This window comes from Rhinoderma darwinii, chromosome 4 (assembly GCF_050947455.1).
Source record: "Rhinoderma darwinii isolate aRhiDar2 chromosome 4, aRhiDar2.hap1, whole genome shotgun sequence".
Taxonomy (NCBI): Eukaryota; Metazoa; Chordata; class Amphibia; order Anura; family Rhinodermatidae; genus Rhinoderma; species Rhinoderma darwinii.
This window is the reverse complement of record NC_134690.1, coordinates 116782444-116808820: the sequence shown is the minus strand read 5'-3', so window position 1 is coordinate 116808820 and position 26377 is coordinate 116782444. Positions and strand designations below refer to the sequence as shown.

Genomic DNA, 26377 nt, shown 5'->3' with positions numbered 1-26377 from the left:
TTTGTAAGGGGTGCACTTACCTGTCGCTCCGGGGGACAACACAGGGACACGGACGGTCTTTGATTCGGGAGTCCGGCTCCCGAACGAAGGAGCGTCCTGGTTGTCATGGAAACGGCCGCTCCGCTGACAGCCACGAGCAGGCGCTCCGGCGGGCGGAAGCAGGCAAAGTCTCGCGATGCGCGCTCGAAGGGAGGAAGGAGGAGAGGCCGTCACGTGGCATTCGAGAAGAGGACCGGAAGTAAAGGGGAGAGTGTGGGAGATCGGGAAAGGAGGGGAGAGAGGCGCAGCAAGGGTGAGAGGAGAGAAGAACGGCAGCAGGGTTCAGAGGAATGTGCCGACGAGTGAGCAGAGGGGTGAAAGGAGAAATAGGCCGTCAGAGCCGGTGTCCGTACGGGCGATTGAGGCCGCAGTGAAGATTGGCTGGCAAAGAGAAGCAGGAGCCTTCCAGCACGTGTGTTTCCACTGCAGCCATTGCAGAAGAACAGAGGAGGACAACAACGGAGTGTGCCCACCACAGTCACGCAGAAGGACAGAGGACCGTCTGGAGCACAACGGAGTGTGCCAACAGCCACTGGTACTGGTCATAGACCGTAAACCCCTGACCAGGATTCTAGGCCCCTTCCTAGAGAAAGTGCCCGTGCCCTTGTCATAGCCAGTGACTCTTCCCAGGAGTGACGTCCCTCGTTAAACACAGCAACACTACTCCTAGAAGGCTAGTCTTTAAAGTGACAGACAACTCAGCCTGAGCTAGGCCCAAGATCAGTTGTGCTACCTCATCACCCGTGCCAGTGTCCCTGTGTTTACCCAAGAGTGTATGATTTCTGTAATCACCGCCCGTAAGAATGCTTTGAACTGGTAGTGGCGAATATTGTGGGAATAGGGGCAGACAGAAAGAACAGTCGGGTTGACGGGACTTATTGGACTATTATATGGACTTGCACAACCGTTAGTGTCAACCTCACCTGTTCAGTTGCGTCCTAGGTGTGTCCAACATTCGGACCGCAGACTGAGGAGAGGTTTTGTCGGGAAGGTAGCGGAGAGCTCCGCAAAGACCCGAGACGGTGCCAGTAGGTACGGTAGTTCACTGATTCCCACAACGCGACCCATGGGCCGAGAATGTGACTCTTACCCTAGGGTAGGCTGCCAGTAGTGGGTAGCTCCCACCGTGACTGACAGCGGCGTGACCGTAGCCAAGCCTGGCAACGTGGGTTCAGGGACAACCTCTCCGGGGGACTTCCAGCGGGATCGAAGTCTCCAACCTCAGAATTCCTGTCTGCTCCACTGAAGAGCAATTCCTGTACGTGTTATTACTGAAGAGCAATTCCTGTACGTTTTATTACTGAAGAGCAATTCCTGTACGTGTTTATAACAGTAAAGAAGTTGAACCAAGGAGTTGTGTCTCTTGCATTGCGTTACCGACACGCGTGATCCCCCTACAGGTTCATCGGTTGTCCTTTCTAGGACCACTTTTGGTAGGTACTAACCACTGCATACCGGGAACACCCCACATCACCGGTTATATTCCACCCTTTGACAGGGGTCATTGTAACAAGATAATGTTATTCACTTCACTTATCTCCGCTAGGTTTCAGTTTTTCCCAGAAACAATAGCTTTGTTCCTCTGAACAGATGAACGGAAAGCCAAAACGGAAGCCCAATGCTGATGTGAACAGGCCCTTAACTCATTAGTGACCGGCCCATAGTGTTTTTACGGCGGCCACTAACGGGCTTTATTAAAATAGCCTTTTTACAGCGCTGCATCGGAATAAATAAACAGAGCAGGGAGCCGTTAAATCTCCCTGCTCTCAGCTGCCAGAGGTAGCTGAGGGCTGGGGGCATCACTGCTCGAACGGGTGAGATTGATATCATTATCGATCTCACCCGTTTAACCCCTCAGATGCGGCGCTCAATAGCGAGCACCGCATCTGAGTTGTTTTGGAGAGAGGGAGGGAGCTCCCTCTCATCCCACCAACACCCGGCGATAAGATCGCTGAGTGTCTGTGTCTTCGATGGAAGCCGGGGGCCTAATAAAGGCCCCAAGGTCTGCCTGTAGTAAATGCCTGCTAAGGCCTCATGCACACAACTGTAGCCATGAGCACGGCCGTGATTTCCGCAAAAATAAAAATGTTATAGTTCTTGGAATGCGACGATGGAAAAACATAATTTTTTTTAAATAGGCTGGTCATTAAAGGGTTAAAATACTCCTATGTACACAAATATGACTTCCTACAATGATGTGTTAGGTTAAAACTCCCCTATGACAATGCAAGATATCAAACAAATGCATATACAATGTACAAATAAAGTATATCAAAATACAACCGTGTGAGAGAGGGATGGTGGTGGCTATATCACCTTAAGGACCAAAAGACCTCACGTGTATCGCCGGGCTGCCGGCGTCCCCTGACAAAGCCGGTAGCCCGGCGATACGCATGGGGTCTCTTGGTCCTCATGGTGATATAGGTAATACACCATATGAGGGGGGTGCCAACAGAAGATGCAGCAAAGGGCACTGTCTAATGTAATTCTGTCTTTTTATACGGCATAAGTCAATTGCATCTCCTTCTAATTAGTGGCTGCGTAGGGAACGGCCCGACAATATACTATTAGGATATTTTAGTCTTAATTTTCATGGATATGCTGGGCACAGCTGCAGTCTCCTTGTCCAAATTCTGTATTTTCCACCCCCAAACAGAATATTAAAATGGTTGTTTGAGTCGTCTTATAACGGTCAGAGGTGAGAGTACTGCACATTCTCAAATATTAGACAGGCTATTAAATAGAAATTGGGGACTGATGAAACAACATCACTTATAGTATTAAAAATATGTTTATCTGAAATGTTGGCAAGAAATGAAGCAAAATTCCTACCAAGCAACAAATGTGAGAAATACATGAGAAATCCAAGCACCCTCTGTATACATGCTTCAGCTGTATTTCAAACTCAATAAACTCCCAAGATCCTTTAAAAGAAAGGAAGCTTTGAACACCAGATTTCCATGCAATTATATAAACAGAGCAATGCACCGTAAATCATAGCACGTAGAGATTATTATTATTTTCATATTACATATGAAAAAAGGGTTTTAAAGGGTAATTAAACGTTCAAACTTCTGACATGTCATAGTAACATGTCAGAAGTTTTGATTGGTGTGGGTCCGAGCACTGAGGCCAATCGCTAAAACGAACTGGCAGAAGCGCCCATGTGAGCGCTGAGCCGCTTCCTTTCTGTTCGTATTGAGCCGGTACACGCTACATTGATTTCAGGAAAAAGACAAACAGAATCTAAGCGGCTCAGCGCTCACATGAGCACTCGCTTTGCTTTAGCCCGCCTGATCTAATAGTATGGGCGTAACTAATAGGCTGTATACCAGAATGGTGCACTACATGTAACCGTGTGACTGGCACCTTATAGAAGCCATATCTGTGTGCAGTGTTAATACGAAGCAGCCACCCCCCTCATGAATAGTCGGCGTGTGGGTGGGTGTTCATCAGTATATGGCCTCTATGTGGCATTTTGGTTTATCTGGGTGCTGTTGGGAGGTGGTGTGTGTGCCGACCCTTATGAGTAAATATGGCCTGTTCAGTGATTTGAGACAATAAAACAACAAGTACAATAAACATGAGCTTAATAAATGACACACTGGTACGAAAGGAGAGAGGACCCTGCCTGCAAGGGCTTACAATCTACTAGGGAAGAGATCTCTTTTGTACAGCATGTCACATATTGGGCCTAAGAGCACACATAAAGGAACTCTTGATATATCAGATGGGGATCAGGAAGAGCTTGCGCTGAGCTGACCACACAGGATACTAAATAATATGGTACTCGTTTAAATGGATTTTCTAAAGAAACTTTAACCCCTTCCCGTCGTAAACAACTTTCAGATTTTAATTTTCGTTTTTTCCTCCCCACCTTCCAAAAGCCATAACTTCTTTATTTTTCTGTCGATTTAGTACTATGAGGGCTTGATTTTTGCGGGACGTAGACGTTCCTGCGTTGGGGGGCTCCCGTCACCTCTGTTCTCGGTTTGTATACGGAGCAGCTGCAGTGGTGACATCACGTCGACAGTACATCACCGCTGCAGCTGCTCTGTATACAAACATTGAACAGAGGGGACGGTAGCCCCCAGCGCAGGAACGTTTGGGAGGAAAGGTAAGTATAAGTTAATCTTTAGGGTATGTTCACACGCAGTAGCAAAATACATCTGAATTATGGAGCTGTTTTCAGGCGAAAACAGCTCCAGAATTTCAGCCGTTTTTGCAAGTACTCGCGTTTTTCGTGCCATCTTTTACGGACGTTATTGGAGCGGTTTTTCAATGGAGTCAATGAAAAACGGCTCCAAAGACGTCCCAAGAAGTGACATGCACTTCTTTGACGCGGGCATATTTTTGCGCTCCGTCTCTTGACAGCGACGCGTAAAATTACACCACGTCTGAACAGAACATCGTAAAACCCATTGCAAGCAATGGGCAGATGTTTGCATACGTAATGGAGCCGTCTTTTCAGGCGTAATTCGAGGTGTAAAACGCCCAAATTACGTCTGAAAATAGGCCGTGTGCACATACCCTTATTTTAACTTCTCCTCTACTGCTTCAACAGAATTTCTTTTTAACCCCTTTAACGTAATGTGCACAGGATCTAAAACGGCAACAAATGGCAAATGTGCACTGTGGAGCAACTGAACAATGTGCCCATCTGCCATTTATTAACATTCGTTCAGTGCCACCTTGGTGTCCATTTTCCACTTATTGCCCCTTTAGTGTCCTTATGTTCAGTGCCTCCTTGATGCATATTTGCCATTTACTGCCCCTTTAGCACCCTCTGTCACAGAAGAACAATAAATGGGCAATAAATGGCAAATGGGCATCGAAGGGGCACTAAACAGGACACTAAAGGGTCAATAAGTGGCAAATGGGCACCAAGGTGGCACTCAATCCTCTGCCCATTTGCCATTTTTAGACCCTCATCAGTGCCCCATACAACCAAAGCCCCACAGTCTGACTGACCTGCTGGGCTTCTTAGTGCACTGCGTCCGCTGATGCTGCTGGAGCTGGAACGGAGCCCTGGGGAAATAGCCAGAGCAGGACCGCATGGTAAGATAGTCTCCTCCCTGTCTTGCGTCCTGAGTGATGTCATCACGCCTGATCATCACTCAGGACGTAAGACGAGGAGGTGGCAGAGGGTGAGCGGGGGAGCGGTAGTCGCGGGAGCCGAGGCAGCCAGTAGTGAGGTCAGTGAGTGACACCTGACCCGCTGGTGCCGTGAGCAGTAGCCGCAGAGAGGGAGAAATTCACATGCTGGCGGGGGCCCCTTACAGCATGGCGGCCGGCACCCTGTGCGACCGGACGTGTCGCACGTAGCTAAGGTCGGCCATGATGCCAATCAACAAAACAGCTCGTTGATCGGCGCTCGTTTGCTCCTTTCGCAAGGAGCCATGATCAGTAAAGTATGGGGACAATTGTTACTACGATCACTCATCCCCATGCATTTCCATCATGTCGGCAGCACATTTACACAGAAAGATGTGATGCCACCAACGATAATATTTTCTGCTGCAGAAACGATATAATGAACGTTTGCTCATTCATCGGCTGATCATTACCCTGTTTACACACGGCAATGATCGGGAATGAGCGTTCATATGAATGCTCGTTTGCCCAATCATTTTCCAGTGTAAAGGGGCCTTTACTCTCTGACTCTTCCGCTTTAATGGCCAGTTCTTACCTTATGTTATGTATCTTCTCAGGTCACAGTGACACTCCTAATTTGAAGGGGCAATGGAGCTCTGTGATGCACTTTGAAACCAGTAAAACATTTTCATCACTGCAAATCTCCAGCACTACTACATCTCTAGCGCTCCTACACAATTAGTTTCTAATTATTTTTCACCATTCTTTCGCCGCGTTTTTTGCCATTGAAGCTAATGCAGGGACCGCAGGCAAAAAACACAGCGAAAAAATCTCAGAAACAAGGTTTTTCCTGCCTCCTATAGATTTCAATGGGAAGTCAGAGGCAGAAACCGCAGCAAGAAAGGGCATTTCACATTTTTTCCCCGCGAGTAACCAAAAACTGCCTGTGAAATAAACGCCTCTGTCTCTCACTGAAATCAATGGGGGTGGGGGCGCGATTTTGTCAGGTTTTTATGCTGATTACTACACAGTTCTCACTCTGAACTGGTCTTCCCTATTTGACACGTGAGTAAATATTTTATAAGACAAGGCCTCAAAATAAAGTATGCATCTGTATTTGTGTGGGCATTATAATGTATGGCGGCATCTGTGTGGGCATTTTACTGTGTGGGCTGAACCGGCAGGGATTGGGCAGGGTTAGAGGACTGGCTTAACAGAGAAAAACTTTGCCGCGTGTTTGTCCCTCTTCGCGATACTTGAAAGTTGGGAGGTATGATTAATATGAAGCTTGTGCACTCCTCTTGCTTCTAAGCTCCACTCTTCAGTAAATACTTTTCACTAACTTTAGACACATGGCTACATGTCGGGTTGAGGTCAGATACTTGTGTGAGTCAAGTCAAGTTCTGCCACAAATAACACAGCAATCAAATTTTTTTTTGGACCTCACCCTGTACACACAGAATTATCATGCTGATAAGGAAAAGGGTCTAAACTGTTTCCACCACAAAGTTGGACGTACACAATTCTGTAGAATCGCATTGCTGTAATATATCTGACCCTTTCAGATATTCCGGAAAAAAGCCCATCAGATCGCACTTTTTACCTAGAGGAGCCCTATGTGCTTGTACTACTGTGTTGGCCCAAGGAATAGGAACAAGGTGGTTTACCCCAGACTTGTTCCATAAATAATGTTAGTTGAAAGAGAGAAAATGTTCACTCAATGGAGTGAATAATTGCCAGTAGAAAGAGCGAGTAGTCAAATTGGAGAGGTCATCAGCAAGTGGTCATACATGGTATGGAGTTGGTAGGTAGGACTGGAGTCAATATAGACACAAAATAGTCAGGCACAGAAATAATGGAATCAAGAGAAAGAGTCAACAAGTAGCAGTCATACGAAGTACCCGGAAATGAAGTATATGACTAGAAGGGCAGGCTAGGAAAAGTACAGGAATACATGGAGTAGGAGCTAGAAATAACAACAAAATGCTATAACCAGACTTGTGCCAACAGAGGGTTTAAATACAGATGTGTCCACTCTTATCTGTGCTTGAATTTGTTTAAGGACTCAGCAAATTCAATATAATATCACAACATTCTAGCAAATCACATCACAACATCCGGGTGACCACAAAGACACATGTAGCATGGACAATAGCGGATCCCCATAGGTTCGTTTAGGGCGGCCACCAGGGCTCCTTGGGGGCAAGGCCGCCGAAAGAATAAAACCATATCGCAGTTTTGCCGCAATCTTTTGCCGAGAACCGCGGCAAAAAAACTCGATAAAACTGCTTTGTGTATGGGACAGAAAGTCGGAATGCCCTTACACAGGACTCAATTGTAACCGCGTCCTTTGGACGCGGATACAATTGACAACACCGGCGAGGCAAGGGAACCATCGATTCCCTTCGCCGCCAATCTGCGCTTCTTTGTGATACTGATGGCACGATGATGTTATCATGCTGCCTGCGTCGCACCGCTGGATGAGGTCTTGTCACAAGAGACCAGGCCTGCATCGCAGGAGAAGAAGACTCTGTGGGAACGAAGACAGGTGAGTTTGGCGCTATCTACAGGGGGCACTATCTACAGGGGGCACTGTGAGAGGCGCCAAATACAGGGGTGCGTAACTGTTGGAAAAGTGAAGACCTGAAGACATCTCAGTGGCACATTCTGCAGAAATGGGTTGTGGCCAGGATAAGTCTTCATGAGGTCTGAAACGGATGGAAAGAAAAGGGAAAAAGAACGCCTAGAATCTGCGAAGACGTCACAGGTAAATCACTGGATTTAGAGAATCTGTCACCTCTCCTGACATGTCTATTATAGGAAATTATTTTATTCCCCAAATAGTCTTTGTGTAGTCCAGGACTAATAGACAAATGGGTGTTACCATTCCCCTTGTCAGTCGGATGTGTCTCTACACAGTAAGATGCTGCCAGCGATGGTTGGAGACTGTCAGTTTGTAGGGACACAGCCGTTTGACAAGGAGAATCGTAACACCTATTTTACAAAGCCAGCACATGGCGCGACAGGGCGGCCGTGGTGGTGAAGGGTGGCCCAAGGGCTTATGGTCTACTTAATCTGCCACTGAGCATTGACAACTTGTGACACAATATCGCAAAATCATGGTTTTTGTTTTCAAAGATGGTCATCTTGCGCCACACATCTCAAGATATGTTGAGATATGAGGAAAGGTAAGGAAGGACACATATGTACAAGGAAGTTGTATTCCGATTGGTCGGACAGGTGAATTCTACTTACTAATTTTATTTTAGAACTTTCTTTTTGGAATTTCTTGTTGTCATATTCAGCAATATTTTACTGTGAAAATGTTTATAGCATTGCTTACATTTCACATGTATTTTACATATTTCGATTGACTGTTTATACATTTATTAGCATTTTTTAACAGCTTCCCATAGTTCTCAACACTGACTAGCAATGGTCTCCTTATTAAAAAATCATGTGTCATTTACCTTTAAAATATTGTATACTACTTAGTTTATTCTAATAATTCTAAATGTAGTTCATATCTAAAGTATTTTTTACTATAAAAATCTGGTAATATATAGAAATCTTTAAGTATTTGTATACATACCTGCAGAACAAGGGGTAATAAGATTTTCAGGAGCTCATCATCCAGTGGGTGAACTTTTTCCAAAACTTCCAGCATCCAAGTTAAGTATTCATGCCTTTCTAGTAAACCTTCCTGAAAAAGCAGATAGATAGTAACAGCAATTGTTCAGTTTATTTCCTAATGCGCAGTGCCCCCTTGTGGTACTTTTGTTGTGATAATGGCCATTTAGTTTCTAGTGTCCAAAATATTGCTTCTTGTGGAACTCACTTATAATTTGCTCCGCCATGCTAATGTTTTCGACACATGAACACTACAAATGGTGGAACTACCAGGAAAATGTATCTTCTCCATACCAATATCTGATTTTTGAATCCAATAAAAAAAGTTTTCATTATGGACTACTATATTTCTCAGATATGAATCAGATTCAAATATTATTTTGCCTTTTCTCTTAGGCCTCATGCACACGACCGTAAGGGTTTTTACTATCCGCAGATACGGATCCGACGGTTATGGATACACATCCGTAGCCGTCCGCAATTGCAGAAGCGCCCATAGACTTCTATTGGCAAGTCCGTGCCTCAATTGCGGACAAGAATAGGACATGTTCTACGTTTTTTGGATCATTTATACAACACGGACACACATCTGTAAATATACGGAAAAGTGTTCATGGCCAATAGAATGAATGGGCCTGCAATTTCATCCGTAATTACGGATCAATAATTACGGATCAAAACTACGGTAGTGTGCATGTGGCCTTGTACTTCAATAATAACTGGGAAATGCAGCTTGCTTAAAATAAGGTTGAAAGTCAACAGCTACAAAAGTCATCCCCCCATTTAGTAAATACTTGTAACTGCTAAGTAATTTGTCACATGCAGCTTGATCTATCTACAAGAGCTTGTCGACGGTTTCCAGGAGTCAACAAATAAAAGGATGATATGTTACAAGATATTACATTTCCTGAGTATATAGCTTGTATAAATGGTGGAAATAAGCACTAAGTATTTTTGAAGACTAGTTAAAGAGGCTCTGTCACCAGATTTTGCAACCCCTATCTCCTATTGCAGCAGATCGGCGCTGCAATGGAGATAACAGTAACGTTTTTTTGTTTTTTTTTAAACGAGCATTTTTGGCCAAGTTATGACCATTTTTATATTTATGCAAATGAGGCTTTCTAAAGTACAACTGGGCGTGTTTAAAGTTATGTTCAAGTGGGCGTGTCTTGTGTGTGTAACATCTGGGCGTTTTTACTTCTTTTACTAGCTGGGCGTTGTGTATAGAAGTATCATCCACTTCTCTTCGTTAACACCCAGCTTCTGGCAGTGCACAGACACAGCGTGTTCTCGAGAGATCACGCTGTGACGTCACTTCCTGCCCCAGGTCCTGCATCGTGTCAGACGAGCGAGGACACATCGGCACCAGAGGCTACAGTTGATTCTGCAGCAGCATCGGCGTTTGCAGGTAAGTCGATGTAGCTACTTACCTGCAAACGCTGATGCTGATGCTGCTGCTGAATCAACTGTAGCCTCTGGTGCCGATGTGTCCTCGCTCGTCCGACACGATGCAGGACCTGGGGCAGGAAGTGAATGACGTCACAGCGTGATCTCTCGAGAACACGCTGTGTGTCTGCACTGCCAGAAGCTGGGCGTTGTGAAGAGAAGTGGATGATGCCGATTCGTCAGCATCATACACTTCTAGTCACAACGCCCAGCTAGTAAAAGAAGTAAAAACGCCCAGATGTAACACACATAATACACGCCCAGTTGTACTTTAACTTTAAACACGCCCAGTTGTACTTAAAGAGGCTCTGTCACCAGATTTTGCAACCCCTATCTGCTATTGCAGCAGATAGGCGCTGCAATGTAGATTACAGTAACGTTTTTATTTTAAAAAAACGAGCATTTTTGGCCAAGTTATGACCATTTTTGTAATTATGCAAATGAGGCTTGCAAAAGTCCAAGTGGGTGTGTTTAAAAGTACAAGTCCAAGTGGGCGTGTATTAGTTGCGTACATCGGGGCGTTTTTAATACTTTTACTAGCTGGGCGCTGTGAAGAGAAGTAACATCCTCTTCTCTTCAGAACGCCCAGCTTGTGACAGTGCAGATCTGTGACGTCACTCACAGGTCCTGCATCGTGACGGCCACATCGGCAGCAGAGGCTACAGTTGATTCTGCAGCAGCATCAGCGTTTGCAGGTAAGATCGACTTACCTGCAAACGCTGATGCTGCTGCAGAATCAGCTGTAGCCTCTGGTGCCGATGTGGCCGTCACGATGCAGGACCTGTGAGTGACGTCACAGATCTGCACTGTCACAAGCTGGGCGTTCTGAAGAGAAGAGGATGTTACTTCTCATCAGAGCGCCCAGCTAGTAAAAGTATTAAAAACGCCCCGATGTACGCACATAATACACACCCACTTGGACTTGTACTTTTAAACACACCCACTTGGACTTTTGCAAGCCTCATTTGCATAACTACAAAAATGGTCATAACTTGGCCAAAAATGCTCGTTTTTTTAAAATAAAAACGTTACTGTAATCTACATTGCAGCGCCTATCTGCTGCAATAGCAGATAGGGGCTGCAAAATCTGGTGACAGAGCCTCTTTAAGAAAGGCTCATTTGCATAAATATAAAAATGGTCTTAACTTGGCCAAAAATGCTCGTTTAAAAAAAACAAAAACGTTACTACATTGCAGCGCCGATCTGCTGCAATAGGAGATAGGGGTTGCAAAATCTGGTGACAGAGCCTCTTTAATATGAAGTGAGTACTTTTATATTTATCTATTTTCATATTAAATACATAGCACAAAACAGTACATTAAATGTTTCAAGTAACTTCAAAACATGGGTTGATTAATAACCAAAGCCCATCAGTCTGGCACGGTAAGTGTTAAGGCTGTTTACACGAACAGGTTATTGTTACGATTCTAGCTACTTAATGCGATTGTAAATAAAAAATAATAGTCCAGTTTAACCCCTTAATGACCAGCCTATTTTGGACCTTGAAGGGAACCTGTCACCAGTATTTCACCTATTAAACCGACTATACCTGGTGGTAGTGGGTGAAAAATCATTTCTATATAACCTATAATTATCTTCTTAGTCGGCTCTGTAGCTTTAGTATTTAGCTTTTTAGTGTTCCCACACCGTATGCTAATGAGCAGAAAAGAGTCATATCTTCATTTGAAAAGAGTCAAATCTTCGTTTGGAAAGAGTCAGATCTTCATTCCTCAAGTCTTTCCAAGTTTACTTCGCCTCCTTACTTTTGATTGACAGCTCCTCGCCTTCCCCCAGCACACAAAATCCTGCGCTTGTGCATTGATGTCCTCTTTTGGTGTGTGCGCACAAAGAGACACCGCATAATTATGATAAAAGGCGCAAAACGTTTGCAGACCGATATTTACAGTCGGAAGAGGAGTTTAGGAGCGGGGATAATGGCAATGAACTTTTTATAGCAGCGGCCAGTGATGGAGAAGTAAAGTTCAATAGGTGAAATGCTGGTGACAGGTTCCCTTTAATGACCAAGCTATTTTTTACGTTTTTCAATCGTCGCATTCCAAGAGCTATAACCTTCTTATTTTTGCGTCGACATAGCTGTATAAGGTCTTGTTTTTTGCGGGACAAGTTGTATTTTTTAATAGCACCATTTTTAGGTACATATTATTTATTGATTAACTTTTATTAACTTTTTTTTGGGGGGGAATAGAAAAAAATCTGAAATTTCGCCACTCTTTTTTGCGTCCTAAATCTACGCCATTTACCGTGTGATATAAATAACACAATAACTTTATTCAGCGGGTTGTTGCGATTGCAACGATACCAAATTTGTATAGTTTTTGTATGTTTTACTTCTTTTACACAGTAAAAACACTTTTTTTTCAAAATTATTTGTTTTTGTGTCTCCATATTTGAAGAGCCGTAACGTTTTTATTTTTTTGCCGATGCGGTTGTATGAGGGCTTTTTTTTTGCGGGACGACTCCTAGTTTTTATTGGTACCATTTTGGAGTAGATGCGACTTTTTGATCACTTTTTATTAAATTTTTTTAAAGTCAGTATTCACAGAAAACAGCAATTTTTCCATAGTTTATTATTATTTTTTTTACGGCGTTCACCGTGCGGGTTAAATAATGTAATAGATTTATAGTCGGGGTCGTTACGGACGCGGCGATGCCAAATATGTGTAACTTTTTAACTTTATTTTGTTTTTTTAATAGTAAAGCAGTTTGTAAGGGGAAAAGCTGGGTTTTTCATTTTTTTTCACATTTTTTTTTTAATGAACTTTATTAAACTTTTTTTTCACTTTTTTACTAGTCCCATTAGGGGACTATAATCTGCGATTCTGCGATCGAATTTATAATACACTGCAATACTTCTGTATTGCAGTGTATTACTGCCTGGCCGTTTAACACGGACAGGCATCTGGTAGGTCATGCCTGCGGCATGATCTAGCAGGCATTCACTCCAGGCAGCCTGGGGGCCTTTATTAGACCCCCGGCTGCCATTAGAGACACAGACACTCGGCGATCGTATCGCCGGGTGTCGGTAGGGGAGAGAGGGAGCTCCCTCCCTCTCTCCAAAACCACTCAGATGCGGTGCTCGCTATTGAGAACCGCATCTGAGGGGTTAAACGTGTGAGATCGATACTAATATCGATCTCACACGGCAGAGCAGGGACACTCCCAGCCCTCAGCTGCCTCTAGCTGCTGAGAGCAGGGAGATCTGACAGCTCCCTGCTCTGTTTACTTATTCCGATGCCGCGACGTAAAAAGTCTATGGCATCGGAATAAGGCCCGTTAGTGACCGACGTAGAAACACGATGGGTCGGTCACTAACGGGTTAAAGAGGCTCTGTCACCAGTTTCATACTTCCCTATCTCCTAGATAACTACTGTGTTGTTGTTGTTGTTGTTGTAATTTAAAAAAAACGTTTATTAGGGACAAAGTTATGAGCATTTTAACATTTATGCAAAAAAATTGTAAAAGCCCAACTAGGCGTTTTTTTTTTTTTACTTTAACCAAGTGGGCGTTGTAAAGAAAAGTGTATGACGCTGACCAATCAGCGTCATACACTTCTCTTCATTCATATCTAGCTTTAGTCACAGCATGATCTCGCGAGATCACGCTGTGCCGTCACTTACTCCCACAGTTCTATCACCGGAGCAATGGAACAATGACCAGACATCACCTCCAGCAGCCTCCTTGGTTAAAATAAAAAGAAACGCCCAGTTAGACTTTTACAAAAAACTAGCATAAATGTTAAAACGCTCATAACTTTGTCCTTAATAAACACCTTTTTTTAAAAAAAACAACACAGTAGTTATCAGCATCAAAGTGTTTATTAGATTAGGTTACATAGTTACATAGTTTGTACGGTTGAAATAAGACACATGTCCATCAAGTTCAACCAAGGGATGGGAAAGGGGAAGTAAAAAATGTCTACATATAGGAGCTAATATTTTTTTGTTCTAGGAAATTATCTAAGCCTATTTTAAAGCCATCTACTGTCCCTGCTGTGACCAGCTCCTGCGGTAGGCTATTCCATAAATTCACCGTTCTCACAGTAAAGAAGGCTTGTCGCCTCTGCAGGTTGAACCTTTCTTTTTTCCAGATGGAGGGAGTGCCCCCTTGTTTTTTGAGCGGGTTTTACATGGAACAGGATTTCACCATATTTTTGGTATGTGCCATTCATATATTTCTATAAGTTAATCATGTCCCCCCTTAGTCTTCTTTTTTCAAGGCTAAATAGGTTCTTTTAATCTTTCCTCATAACTTAGATTTTGCATGCCCCTTATTAGCTTCGTTGCTCTTCTTTGTATTTTTTCCAACTCCAGGGCATCCTTTCTATGAACTGGAGCCCAGAACTGGACTGCATATTCTAGATGAGGCCTCGCTAATGCTTTGTAAAGTGGTAATATTACATCCCTGTCCTGCGAGTCCATGCCTCTTTTAATACACGACAATATCTTGCTGGCCTTTGAAGCAGCTTATTGACATTGCATGCTATTATTAAGTTTATGATTTACAAGTACACCCAGATTCTTCTCAACAAGTGACTCCCCGAGTGTAGCTCCCCCTAGGACATATGATGCCTGCAGGTTGTTCGTACCCAGGTGCATAACTTTACATTTATCTACATTAAACTTCATCTGCCAAGTGGACGCCCAAACATTCAGTTTGTTTAAATCCGCTTGCAATTCACGAACATCTTCCATAGTCTGAACTATATTACATAGCTTGGTGTCATCTGCAAAAATAGAAATAATGCTATTAATGCCATCCTCTATATCATTAATAAATAAGTTGAATAATAGTGGTCCCAGCACTGAACCCTGGGGTACACCACTTATAACCGGGGACCATTCAGAGTAGGAATCATTGACCACAACTCTCTGGATACAGTCCTTGAGCCAATTCTCAATCCAATTACAAACTATACTTTCTAAACCTATAGTCCTTAATTTACCCATTAGACGTCTATGGGGGACAGTGTCAAATGCCTTTGCAAAGTCCAAAAACACTATATCCACAGCGGTCCCTCTATCTAGGCTTCTGCTCACCTCTTCATAAAAACATATCAGGTTAGTTTGACAGCTTCTGTCCTTAGTAAAACCGTGCTGGCTGTCACTTATAATACTATTTATTGTCACATAATTCTGTATATAGTCCCTCAATAGCCCCTCAAACATTTTCCCCACAATGGATGTTAAGCTTACTGGTCTATAATTACCTAGAGCCCTTTTTGAAAATAGGCACAACATTCGCCGTGCGCCAGTCCCTTGGCATCATACCAGTCACGAGAGAATTTCTAAATATTATGAAGAGGCGGACAGAAATAACTGAACTAAGCTCCTTAAGAACTCTAGGGTGTAACCCATCTGGTCCCGGGCCTTGTGTACGTTTATTTTATTTAATTTAGCCTGCACCATAACTACATTCATCGAATTCAGTATATCAACTGATATATTAACCACACTGGCAGCGGCTACATCAGCTGCTCTTTCTTCTGTTGTATATACAGAGCGGAAGAACCCATTTAGTAACTCTGCCTTCTCTTGATCCCCTGTGACCAACTCCCCATTACCACTATCTAGGTTTCCTACAAGTTCAGACCTTGGCTTTTTTTTTCATTTATATGCTTGAAGAATTTTTGGGTATTTGTTTTACTATCCTTGGCCACCTGCCTTTCATTTTGTATTTTTGATGATTTTATTACCTTTTTACAGATTTTATTAAGCTCTTTATATTTTACAAAGGCTACAGCTGTATCCTCAGATTTGTATTTTTCAAATGCCCTTTTTTTTGTCATGTATTGCCCTTTTTACAGAAGGTGTAAGCCATGTGGGGTTTAATTTTAGTCGTTTATACTTGTTACCTATAGGAATACATTTTGCCGTATAATTACCAAAAGTAGATTTGAAAATCTCCCATTTTCATAGGTAGAAGATAGGGAAGTATGAAACTGGTGACAGAGCATCTTTAAAAGCAACGTTCATACATAAAAATTATAGTCATCATTTGTTGATTGTAACATGTAAGTGGTCGTCTTTAGACCTGCCCCCATAGTACTATATTATTGTTAAGAACTATTGTATATGTATATTTAGTCATATGTTCTAAACGTACATCTAATGCTTGGAATATTTTTGGAATGTCAGTGATTAATGAACTTATCGCTCAAATATAGTGACATATAGATATACCTTTATAAGTTTCTCATGGTATACATCCCCCCCCACCCCCAGCCTCCCAAACAGATGGTTGAGGACACAACTAGAGCTGACACGTTCCTATCGGTGTTCCTCCTCCCCTGCACCATGCTGAACTCTGGTACATGCTGAGTACAAGCTGCCATCTCCCTGGCTCTGCAGTTAGGAGATCCTGTCTTCCAGCAGCAGTTTTAGCGTGGAATTACAGCTTATAACCCCATCTGCTGCTTTCTTTTACTGCAGAGCCAGGAAGACTGCAGCTTATACTGAGCATGTGCGAGATTTCAGCATTGTGCGGGAGAGAAGGGACACTGATAGGAGCTTGTGAGCTCTAGGTGGTAGGAGATTGAGATTACATCATGCATATATTTGTCTCAAGCATATATGTGGTCTCATAAAACACTCATTTTAATATCAAGCAGGAAAACTTTGAGAAAAGATTCTACAGCCATTCTCATACAAATTTTCAACGTAAGTACATCTCTCCCATCAGGTCTATTTAATAATATATACAGTTTATATTGTGAAATCTGGTGACAGATATTCTTTAATCATAAGGCCCCCGATTCAGGTTCGCTCACAGCTACAGTTTGCAATGTTCTTCATATTTACTTTAAGAAAAATTTGAACCAATCCCAGAGGATGAAAGAAAGAAATCAATACCAAAGACACGTCTGTTCTTGTACAAACTGATTTCTTTTTGTTTTTTAAAAATAAAACAATAAAAAAATAAAACAGGAAGACCATAAGCAAGACTCTAAGTTTAAAAAATTAGCATGTCTACAAACCTAGTAAAATTCAGGTTTTGGAAAGGAAAGTCAGTTAGGTGTTCAAGCCAAACTCATTTATACGCCACATAAACCTATATTTTTCATAACACACTCTTATGGCTATCTCACACACTTATGGCTATCCATTGTATTTTATTGGCAGTGCGTCATGAAGACAGTGGAAATCTTACTTGTAAAATAGAACTCTACTGTCTCGTCTAGCATTGCTTTTACAATACAAACATTCATACACAAACTTGCCAGAAGAAATGTATAAAACCGAGATATGATCACTAGAGGTTACAGGTCCAAAGTCAAGAACTACACTGCTATGTAGCCATTGGGACCATCACCATCAATATCTACATCCTTTCTGGTTTCTACAGTATATGTGTGTGTTCATGTAATGTCGATGTGCCTAGGGATATTGATATTCATCCACACATGGTCTCCGAGGCAATACTGCAAGTGAGAGAAATCAGAACATCAGAATCTAAGGCTTTAGCTCATCTTATACACTTGTCTAGTAGGTTTCCTTTAAACACTTCAGCTTGAATATAACTTTATACTTGTACTTTATGTAGCAGCTAAAAAATTGTTACTATAGCAATGTAATTTCATAACACCCACCTGGAACATGTAGAAAGCCAATTTCTCGTTGTATTCCCACTGCTTTAAGGCCTGTTCCATATCCTGTGTTACCACCAGGGGACTGTTGGATTGACTGGAGGTTTCTTGATAAAAATCAGCGATCTTCACTAGTTGATCTCGAAGATATTTTGTTAAAATCTGAGTCCATTCTGCAAGAAAAAATTAAAAGGGCAGAGAACATTTCTAGTGTGCCTAACATTTTCAGGATGGTTTTTAAAGATGACTGTCTGCTTTTCTTTCAGATTATATTAAGGTGAGGTCCAACGTTGGGCTGCTTGGGGGGGGGGGGAGAATGGTTAAAAAAGTTCTAAAACTATCCGACCATCTTAACTGTAGCATGCCGCAATACTCTTAAATATAAGGCCCTGTTCACACTGACGTTTTTTTGCAAGCAGAAAAAGCTGCGGCAGATTTTGACCTGCAATTTTTGCTGCGATTCTCAATGTTTTTCGCCCATGGCCAAAAAAACGCTGCGAAAAATGCTTTCTCTACCTCCCATTGATTTCAATGGGAGATCAGAGGCGTAAGTGCGGCAGGAAAGAGCATGACGCTTTTTTTAACGCGAGTGGCTACTTTTTTTTGGCACCATTTTAGGGTCGCGATAGACCAGGTCATATAAGGGGTAACCAAGCTGATCAATTATGCTCAAAACACCTGCCACTCATTGCGGGGCGAGCAGGGAGAGAGAGGGGGAGCCCCATAACCACTTCCCATGGGGGCACCAGCAGACACTTATTTACATCCTAATGGAAAATGGTACTTTCAATAGGATGTGAAAAGGCAGCGCTGTGACAGGAAGCGGTTAATTATATAATGTTTATGAGTTCATATTGCAGTTACAAGTGGGAATACTGTAGGATGGGTCCTGGGAATTATTATTATTATTATGTGTTGATCAAAAGGTACCCCATTCCGACACTGGTAATACATAAAGAGTTAAGCCAAGTGACAAATTTAACTCTGCTGCATTGACAATCTCAGCCCTGCTCCATCCATATGTGTTAGATTAATATAGGTATTAATAAAAGCCAAAAAGATTTCAACAATGATTGTCCACATATATCAACATTTTAAACAGAATACCCATAGACATATATGTAGACATATGTATCAGTGTCCAGAACACAAAATAACTAAAAGTACACCATTTTGTACCATGCAAAAATCTAATACTTTATTAGAGAATATCCTAAAAACAAATTGTCTATCAAGACCTAAAATTACACACAATAAAACAAAAAATGTGGTGGTGGTTAGGGGACCACAATGCATGCAGTAAAACTCTCAATGAGCATTAAAGCGTGGTATAGCATAAATAAACCTCAAGAGAAAGAACATACATATATATACACCTCATAAATCACTGTTTGCTAGTACATGTCCACAAGAACAAGAGTAAATATATGAGAATAAAGAGACCCCAAGCCAGGGCCTAAATCCAATATCAACCTGGGTGTTGCATGATGACCCCCTAAGGACCTGTTCACACTGAATTTTTGTAGGCAGAAAAATCTGCCTCAAAATTCCGTCTGGAATTTTGAGGCAGATTTTGACCTGCCTGCACGCCATTTACTGCGGCGTTTTTTGCAGCGTTTTTCCGTCGTGGCCATTGAGCGGTGCGGGCAAAAAAAACAACGGAAAGCGCTTTCTCCGCCTCCCATTGATGTCAATGGGAGGTCAGAGACGGAAACGCCCGAAGATAGGGCATGTCGCTTCTTTTTCCTGCGAACATTTTTTTCCGCTCGCGGGAAAAAAAACTCTGCCTCCTATTTTCCGGCGTTTTTTGCTGCGGTTTCCAACGCGGTTTCTGCGGCAAAAACCGGGGCCAAAAACTGTGTGAACAGGGCCTAAGACAAAAAAACACCACACTAAACACCCCGACATGCATTTCGCCGTCAGAATTACCAAGGAGTAATGAGTAGTGGAGGAGCTGAATGTTAAATAGGTGGAATGGAAGGTGGAGTATAAATGATAGGGTCCAATCAGAATACTAATTGTATTCTATGCTCAGGTGTTGTAGTGAATGTTAATAAACAGTTACGCACCTGTAGATTGAAATAGTACAGCCTGTCATGGTGGACCCACTCGCCCCGATCTCACCATCACGGTGCGCGGGAGAAGTAGACTGTGCATATTTATGCGTGCCTGCATCACCACGCAACGCCGAGATGGGGAGAACAGGGCGGCACATGCGCCATCCACAGGACCCTATACTTTATACTCCACCTTCCATTCCACAGTGATTTATGAGGTATATATATATATATATATATATATATATATGTTCTTTCTCTTGAGGTTTATTTATGCTATACCATACCTTAATGGTCATTGAGAGTTTTATTGCATGCATTGTGGTCCCCTAACCACCACCACATTTTTATGTTTTATTGTGTGTAATTTTAGGTCTTGATGGCCAATTTCTTATTAGGTTATTCTCTAATAAAGAATTGGATTTTTGTATGGTACAAAATTGTGTACTATTAGTTATGTTGTGTTCTAGAAACAGATATGTCTACATCTATATGTGTGCATGAAAGTGTTTATTAAACAAAAGTATGACAATTTAAAAATAAAAAAAGGAATCATCACCATAAATCACAACTTGAGCTAATAAATTACCTATATTTGGATCGCTTGATTGGCGTTTCTTTATTTTAGTTTCTGAAATTGCAGCGTAGTATGCACAAGTCATCTTCACCAACCAGGCAGCGCGTAAAAGTGGCACTGAATATTTGGCTAGGTAGCCAAATATATCTTCTTTTTTACTAAGTATAGGTACCTGCAATAATAAGTAATAAAATCTTTGTGGTGATACTGTATAAGCGGTTCCTACCAAACCATTGCATGGCTTATCCCCGATGTTGTTGTGTAAATTTGTATATTTCTTCATTTTGGCACTGATCAATAGATTTTTTTTAGCAATAAATGTACTGCATTACTCTAGAAAGCGTCTGTCTTGTTCTTATCACATTGTGTACATTATTTCATAAATTCTTGCTATGTGCTGTTTATTTTGTATATTCAGCTAATTTTTGTGGTAATTTGTAAATTAAAAAAATTTTGTAGAATGGAAAAAGTGGATATTTGTCACAATAAACCATAATGTTGGGTTCAGAGAAATTCTGCCATGGAGTTTACTATGAATACGTAGCAAATCCACGGCAAAATCTGCATGTATTGCCAAGGGTGAAATCTGTGACAAAAATCTGCAGCAATTTCGCAACATTATAAAAAATTTGAAAGTCCACAGAATGCTCTAAAATCTGCAGGGATTTTTTTCTGTTACATGTGGATGGGGTTTTAGAAAACCCTATTCATATTTATTGTACGGTAAATTGTCACAGGTTTCGATGAGGAATCCCCACAAAGTCTGCAACAGATTCTACATGTCCTTACAGCTACGTAATATGGAAGAGTATGCCACCACATAGGCTCTATGCACACAACTTTGTTGTGTACATGAGAGTGTAAATATACTTACAATCCAAAATATATAATACCTTTTTAGCTAAAACAGTCAGGTGTTTGTTACCAGCTAGATCAGTGAACCAGCTGTGTATGGCACCCTGAGAACGAGCCGTCACCAGCCAGTAGTTGTCTTTGGCATTAATTTGTGGCTTTTTCTTCCCAGTGTCTTGAAAAGTGTTTAGTTTCAACTTTTCAGCAAGAATGCTACTGAAGTATGCTCCAATCTAGAAAAACAGAAGATACGTGCACTACATAAGTATAAAAAGTAGTAACCTTGGAAAAATAAGGTTGTAGTCATTAAATGAACACACTGGAAATCTGAGACACTGGGGCAGATTTATCTACAGTAGCATACTATACGAATGGTGCGCTGGTATCTCCCCCCCAGTGCGTTTGTATATGTCGGAAACAATGGCATAATTGCTTTAGGAGTATGGTGTTCGGCCTGACTGCCATTTTTTTCAAAGTATTTGCACCAGAAAATTGTCATACATGCATTGATAATTCTTTAGCCTGACAGTTATTTCTCATGACTTCCCTATACACAAGCACGCTCAACTCGGCCGAGTGTGCAGGTGTTTTAAATAGAGAGAAAGCCGCTGCCAGACTTCTCTGGCAGCAGCTTATCGACTAACAGACAAAAGGATCGGGCATGTTGAAATTAAAAATATTTAAGCCTTCTTTCCCCTGACATCTGCCGTCGGGAAATAGTCGGGACACCATCATACACATTAGATCAGGGTTTGGGAACCTTTGTTCTGCCGAGGGCCATTTGGATATTTTTTTTAACATCATTCCTCGAGCCATAAAAAATTTTGGACTTAAAAATGAGCCTGCTATATTTGGTCAAACATTTAATTAACTCACCCCTAATGTGATGTCTTAATCTGCTTCTCTTTGGTGAGGCGTGTGATGTTTGCTGACTCTGCATCAACTTTTCTTTGTAGTTGCCATTTGTAGGATGTCACACCACTTAAGTTTTAATAACTATCCAGTGTGTGTGTTGCCAGTGACGCGATTATTTTGCTTTGCGGCAGCGTCCTTAGTAGGGTGTAGCTCGCGGCAAATGCATTTAGGACAGGTCCTAACTTTACATGAGGCCTCAGCTAAATTTCGATTTTAGGAGCAGGAGGACGGTGGACAGAGCCAAGTAGTGTCATTCACTACTAGTGAATGAGGCAGCGGCTGTTGGTGCGTGCCGGCCGAGGAGTGTGGCAGGCCAGTCATCTGTCCTGAATCACCTGACCTCACTTCATGCATTTAGGACAGGTCCTATCTCTACATGAGACCTCAGCTAAATTTCTAAATTTTAGGTCAGGAGCAGGAGGTGGGCGGATAGAGCCACATAGTGTCATTCACTATTAGTGAAAGCGGAGGTGGTGGTCTAAATGAGGCCGGTGTGTGCCGGCCTGGGAGTGTACCAGTCCAGTCACCTGGACGTCAGGTGACTGGACTGGTCCACTCCCAGGCCGGCACGCACCAACCTCACTCAGACCGCCGCCGTCATACTTGGCTCCGTCTGCCCTCCTTCTGCTCCTAAATGTGAGTAGGGCGGACAGAGCCAAGTAGTGAATGACGCGGCAGCAGCACCGGTCAGAGTGAGGTCGGTGCAGGCCTTATATTGCCCACGGGCCGGAGGTTCCCCACCCCGAATTAGAGGGTTGACTGCACCCGCCAGCGGGTTTGACCAACATACATCTAATGTGTATGGCCAGCTTTAGGCCTGATGTGGGAGTGAATGAATCAAAGATTCAAAGAATAGCAATAATATAAGTCAGACACTGCTTTTTCAGAACCTGCCCTAGGTAAAACCCAAGATCCCAAATGTGCTATTTTTTGGCAAAATTGTAAGGTAAAAGGTAGCATATTTTAGTTAATACCGTTTTGCGCAATATGCCTCACTTTTGGTTTTCATCTAGCCAAAGGGGTGTGGTTAAGGGGCAGGCCTTAATTTCAGAGAGATTTATGAACTGCAACATTTTTAAAAAGTCGCATCAGCACAGCACAATGAGGCTGGCTTAAATTTTAAGCCAAAAATGTAAATGAAAATCACCATACCTTCTCCAATTTAAAATGCAACAAATTTAACAAATGCCATGCAATATTACATAAATTTGTCGGAAAACATAATTTAAAAAACTGACAAAAAGTGGGTGTTGTAAAGAAGTGTATGAGGCTGACCAATCAGTGACCAATCAGTGTCCTACACTTCTCATTGTTCCAGCCCAGCTTCTTTCACTGCACAATCACACTGTGCTGTGGATCATGCTGGGCTGGAACAATAAGAAGTGTATGAGGCTGATTGGTCACTGATTGGTCACTGATTGGTCAGCCTCATACACTTCTTTACAACACCCACTTGGTCAAAAGTAAAAACACGCCCAGTTGGTCTTTAAGAAACTAATTAGCATAAATCTAAAATTGCTCATAACTTGCTCAAAAATGATCGTTTTTCAAAATAAAAACCACTGCTGTTCTCTACATTACAGCGCCGATCAGACTATGTAGAAGATAGGGCACTTATAATCTGGTGACAGAGCCGCTTTAAGGAGGGAGGGGTGGAGAACTCTTAGGCCGGGTTCCCACGTAGCGCAAACACTGCGGAATTTCCGCAACGCAATTGTGTGCGGAAATTCTGCAGCATTTACAGTAGCAGCAAAGTGGGTGAGATGTAGTAAATCTCATGACCACGCTGCGAAAAAAAATGTAGCGTAAACGTTAATAAATTAACCTGCGGTGCGGAATTTAAATGCTGCGTGTTTGTTGATTTTCTGTTGCGGGTTTCCCCATTGATGCAAAACTCAAAACAGAAAGTCAAGTATTGCGACTTTTGCGGCGTAATCGCAACGATTATGCTGCAAAAATCACAACTCCGGAAAAAAACATATTTACCCAGAATTCCCTCCTCCTTCTTGCAGTCCGGCCTCCTGGGATAACATTTCATCCCATGTGGGCGCTGCAGCAAATTACAGGCTGCAGCATCACATGGCCTGCAACGTCATCTTAGGAGGCCGGAGCGAACATCAAAGGAGGGAGGGGGTAAGTATGAGCGCTTTTTTACGCAGCGGAAATGTGGTGCGATTTTTCAGACAAAAGGTGCTGTAAGTTCCAGGTCGGATACGCTGCATGATTATTACGCAGGGTATCCGACCCGTGGGAATCCGGCTTTAGGCCTCTTTCACATGGCAGTATTTTAGTCAGTATTCTGCATTAGTATTTGGAAGTCAAAACCAGTAGTGAAACTGAAAACAGAGAAAAGTATAAAGGAAAGATTTGCACCTTTTCCATGTTATGGACCCACTCCTGGTTTTCGCTTACAAATACAGATGCAAAATACTGACCAAAATACTGCCGCGTGAAAGAGCCCTAATGACAAATTCCCAGACCCAGACATAGGAATACTTTGACCTGAAGAAATGGATATTAGCTGCATGGCGGCTATTATGGCTGACATGATAAAGCTGGGTTCACATCTGTCTTTAATCTTTTCCATTCTTCTTTTCTTTCAAAGGAACAGAAGAACGAAAATAACGGAAGTGCTGAAGCCATTTCTTGACGGACACGAATGACTTTAATGGGTTCCTCCACGGGGTCAGTTCATCACTTTACCAGAAGAATAAGCAAAGTATACTGCGCTGTTTCTTTCAGCATTTTTTACTTGATTTTCGATAGAGGACTTCTAACGGAGCCGCAGACGCAGTTGTGAACCTGGCCTAACGTTTCTTTTGTCAGAAATTGAAATTGTCACAATAAGGGTATGTTCACACGGCCAAATTTCAGACGTATACGAGGCGTATTATGCCTCGTTTTACGTCTGAAAATACGGCTCCAATATGTCGGCAAACATCTGCCCATTCATTTGAATGGGTTTGCCGACGTACTGTGCAGACGACCTGTTATTTACGCGTCGTCGTTTGACAGCTGTCAAACGACGACGCGTAAAAATACAGCCTCGTCAAAGAAGTGCAGGACACTTCTTTGGACGTTTTTGGAGCTGTTTTCTCATAGACTCCAATGAAAACGCCGCGAAAAATGCGAGTTGGTCAAAAACGTCTGAAAAGCAGGGTCTGTTTTCCCTTGAAAACAGCTCTGGATTTTCAGACGTTTTTGTTGACTACATGTGAACATACCCTAATACACTTAGGGTATGTTCACACGGCCAAATTTCAGACGTATACGAGGCGTATTATGCCTCGTTTTACGTCTGAAAATACGGCTCCAATACGTCGGCAAACATCTGCCCATTCATTTGAATGGGTTTGCCGACGTACTGTGCAGACGACCTGTTATTTACGCGTCGTCGTTTGACAGCTGTCAAACGACGACGCGTAAAAATACAGTCTCGTCAAAAGAAGTGCAGGACACTTCTTTGGACGTTTTTGGAGCTGTTTTCTCATAGACTCCAATGAAAACAGCTCCAAAAACGGACGTAAAAAACGCCGCGAAAACGGCGCGAAAAACGCCGCGAAAAATGCGAGTTGGTCAAAAAATGTCTGAAAAGCAGGGTCTGTTTTCCCTTGAAAACAGCTCTGGATTTTCAGACGTTTTTGTTGACTACGTGTGAACATACCCTTAAGGATTCATTGTTGGCTGCAGGTATGCTTTGTTTAAAATAGCATCACTTTGAATTAGTGTTCCTCAAATGTAATAGATTTACATTTTTTCTTCTATCTTTTTATTATTTTCTTGACCGCTTTTAACCAATGACATCAGGCTCGTATAAAAATTGGGAAAGAAGTTTGGCCTGATGGAATAAAGATTATAGCTAAACATATTTAACAGAATAAATACATATGTGCTATTTATTAAACAGTATGGGGGAATATATCAAGAAGTGTAGGCCATAGTTGCACTAAAATTTGCGAGGTTTTATCTGCACTTTTCAGAACTGGTGAGAAAAGACAGCTGGGGTTAGGAGTGGATGGGGCCTCCGCCAGAAAGATAGATTTATAATAATTTTTGTCAGAAACTGGTGCAAATCTACTCCTACTCATAGCATGCGTAGATGAGCATCTTTGTCACACAGGCAGACAAAAATGTGCCAACTATATTAAGAGGTGTGCGCTCTTA

The 26377-nt window shown here is 42.4% G+C and overlaps 1 protein-coding gene across 1 annotated transcript in view; it reads right to left on the bottom strand.

The window, feature by feature from the left end:
- The window catches only part of MED12L (mediator complex subunit 12L), a 507362-nt gene that overhangs the window by 452735 nt on the left and 28250 nt on the right, over positions 1–26377 (bottom strand). The window contains exons 4-7 of the mRNA XM_075861497.1: positions 21340–21531; positions 20459–20618; positions 17816–17985; positions 8726–8836 (exon numbers count right to left, since the gene is read on the bottom strand). Of these exons, the coding sequence (XP_075717612.1) occupies positions 8726–8836; positions 17816–17985; positions 20459–20618; positions 21340–21531 (633 nt within the window). The remainder of the gene's footprint in view (positions 1–8725; positions 8837–17815; positions 17986–20458; positions 20619–21339; positions 21532–26377) is intronic.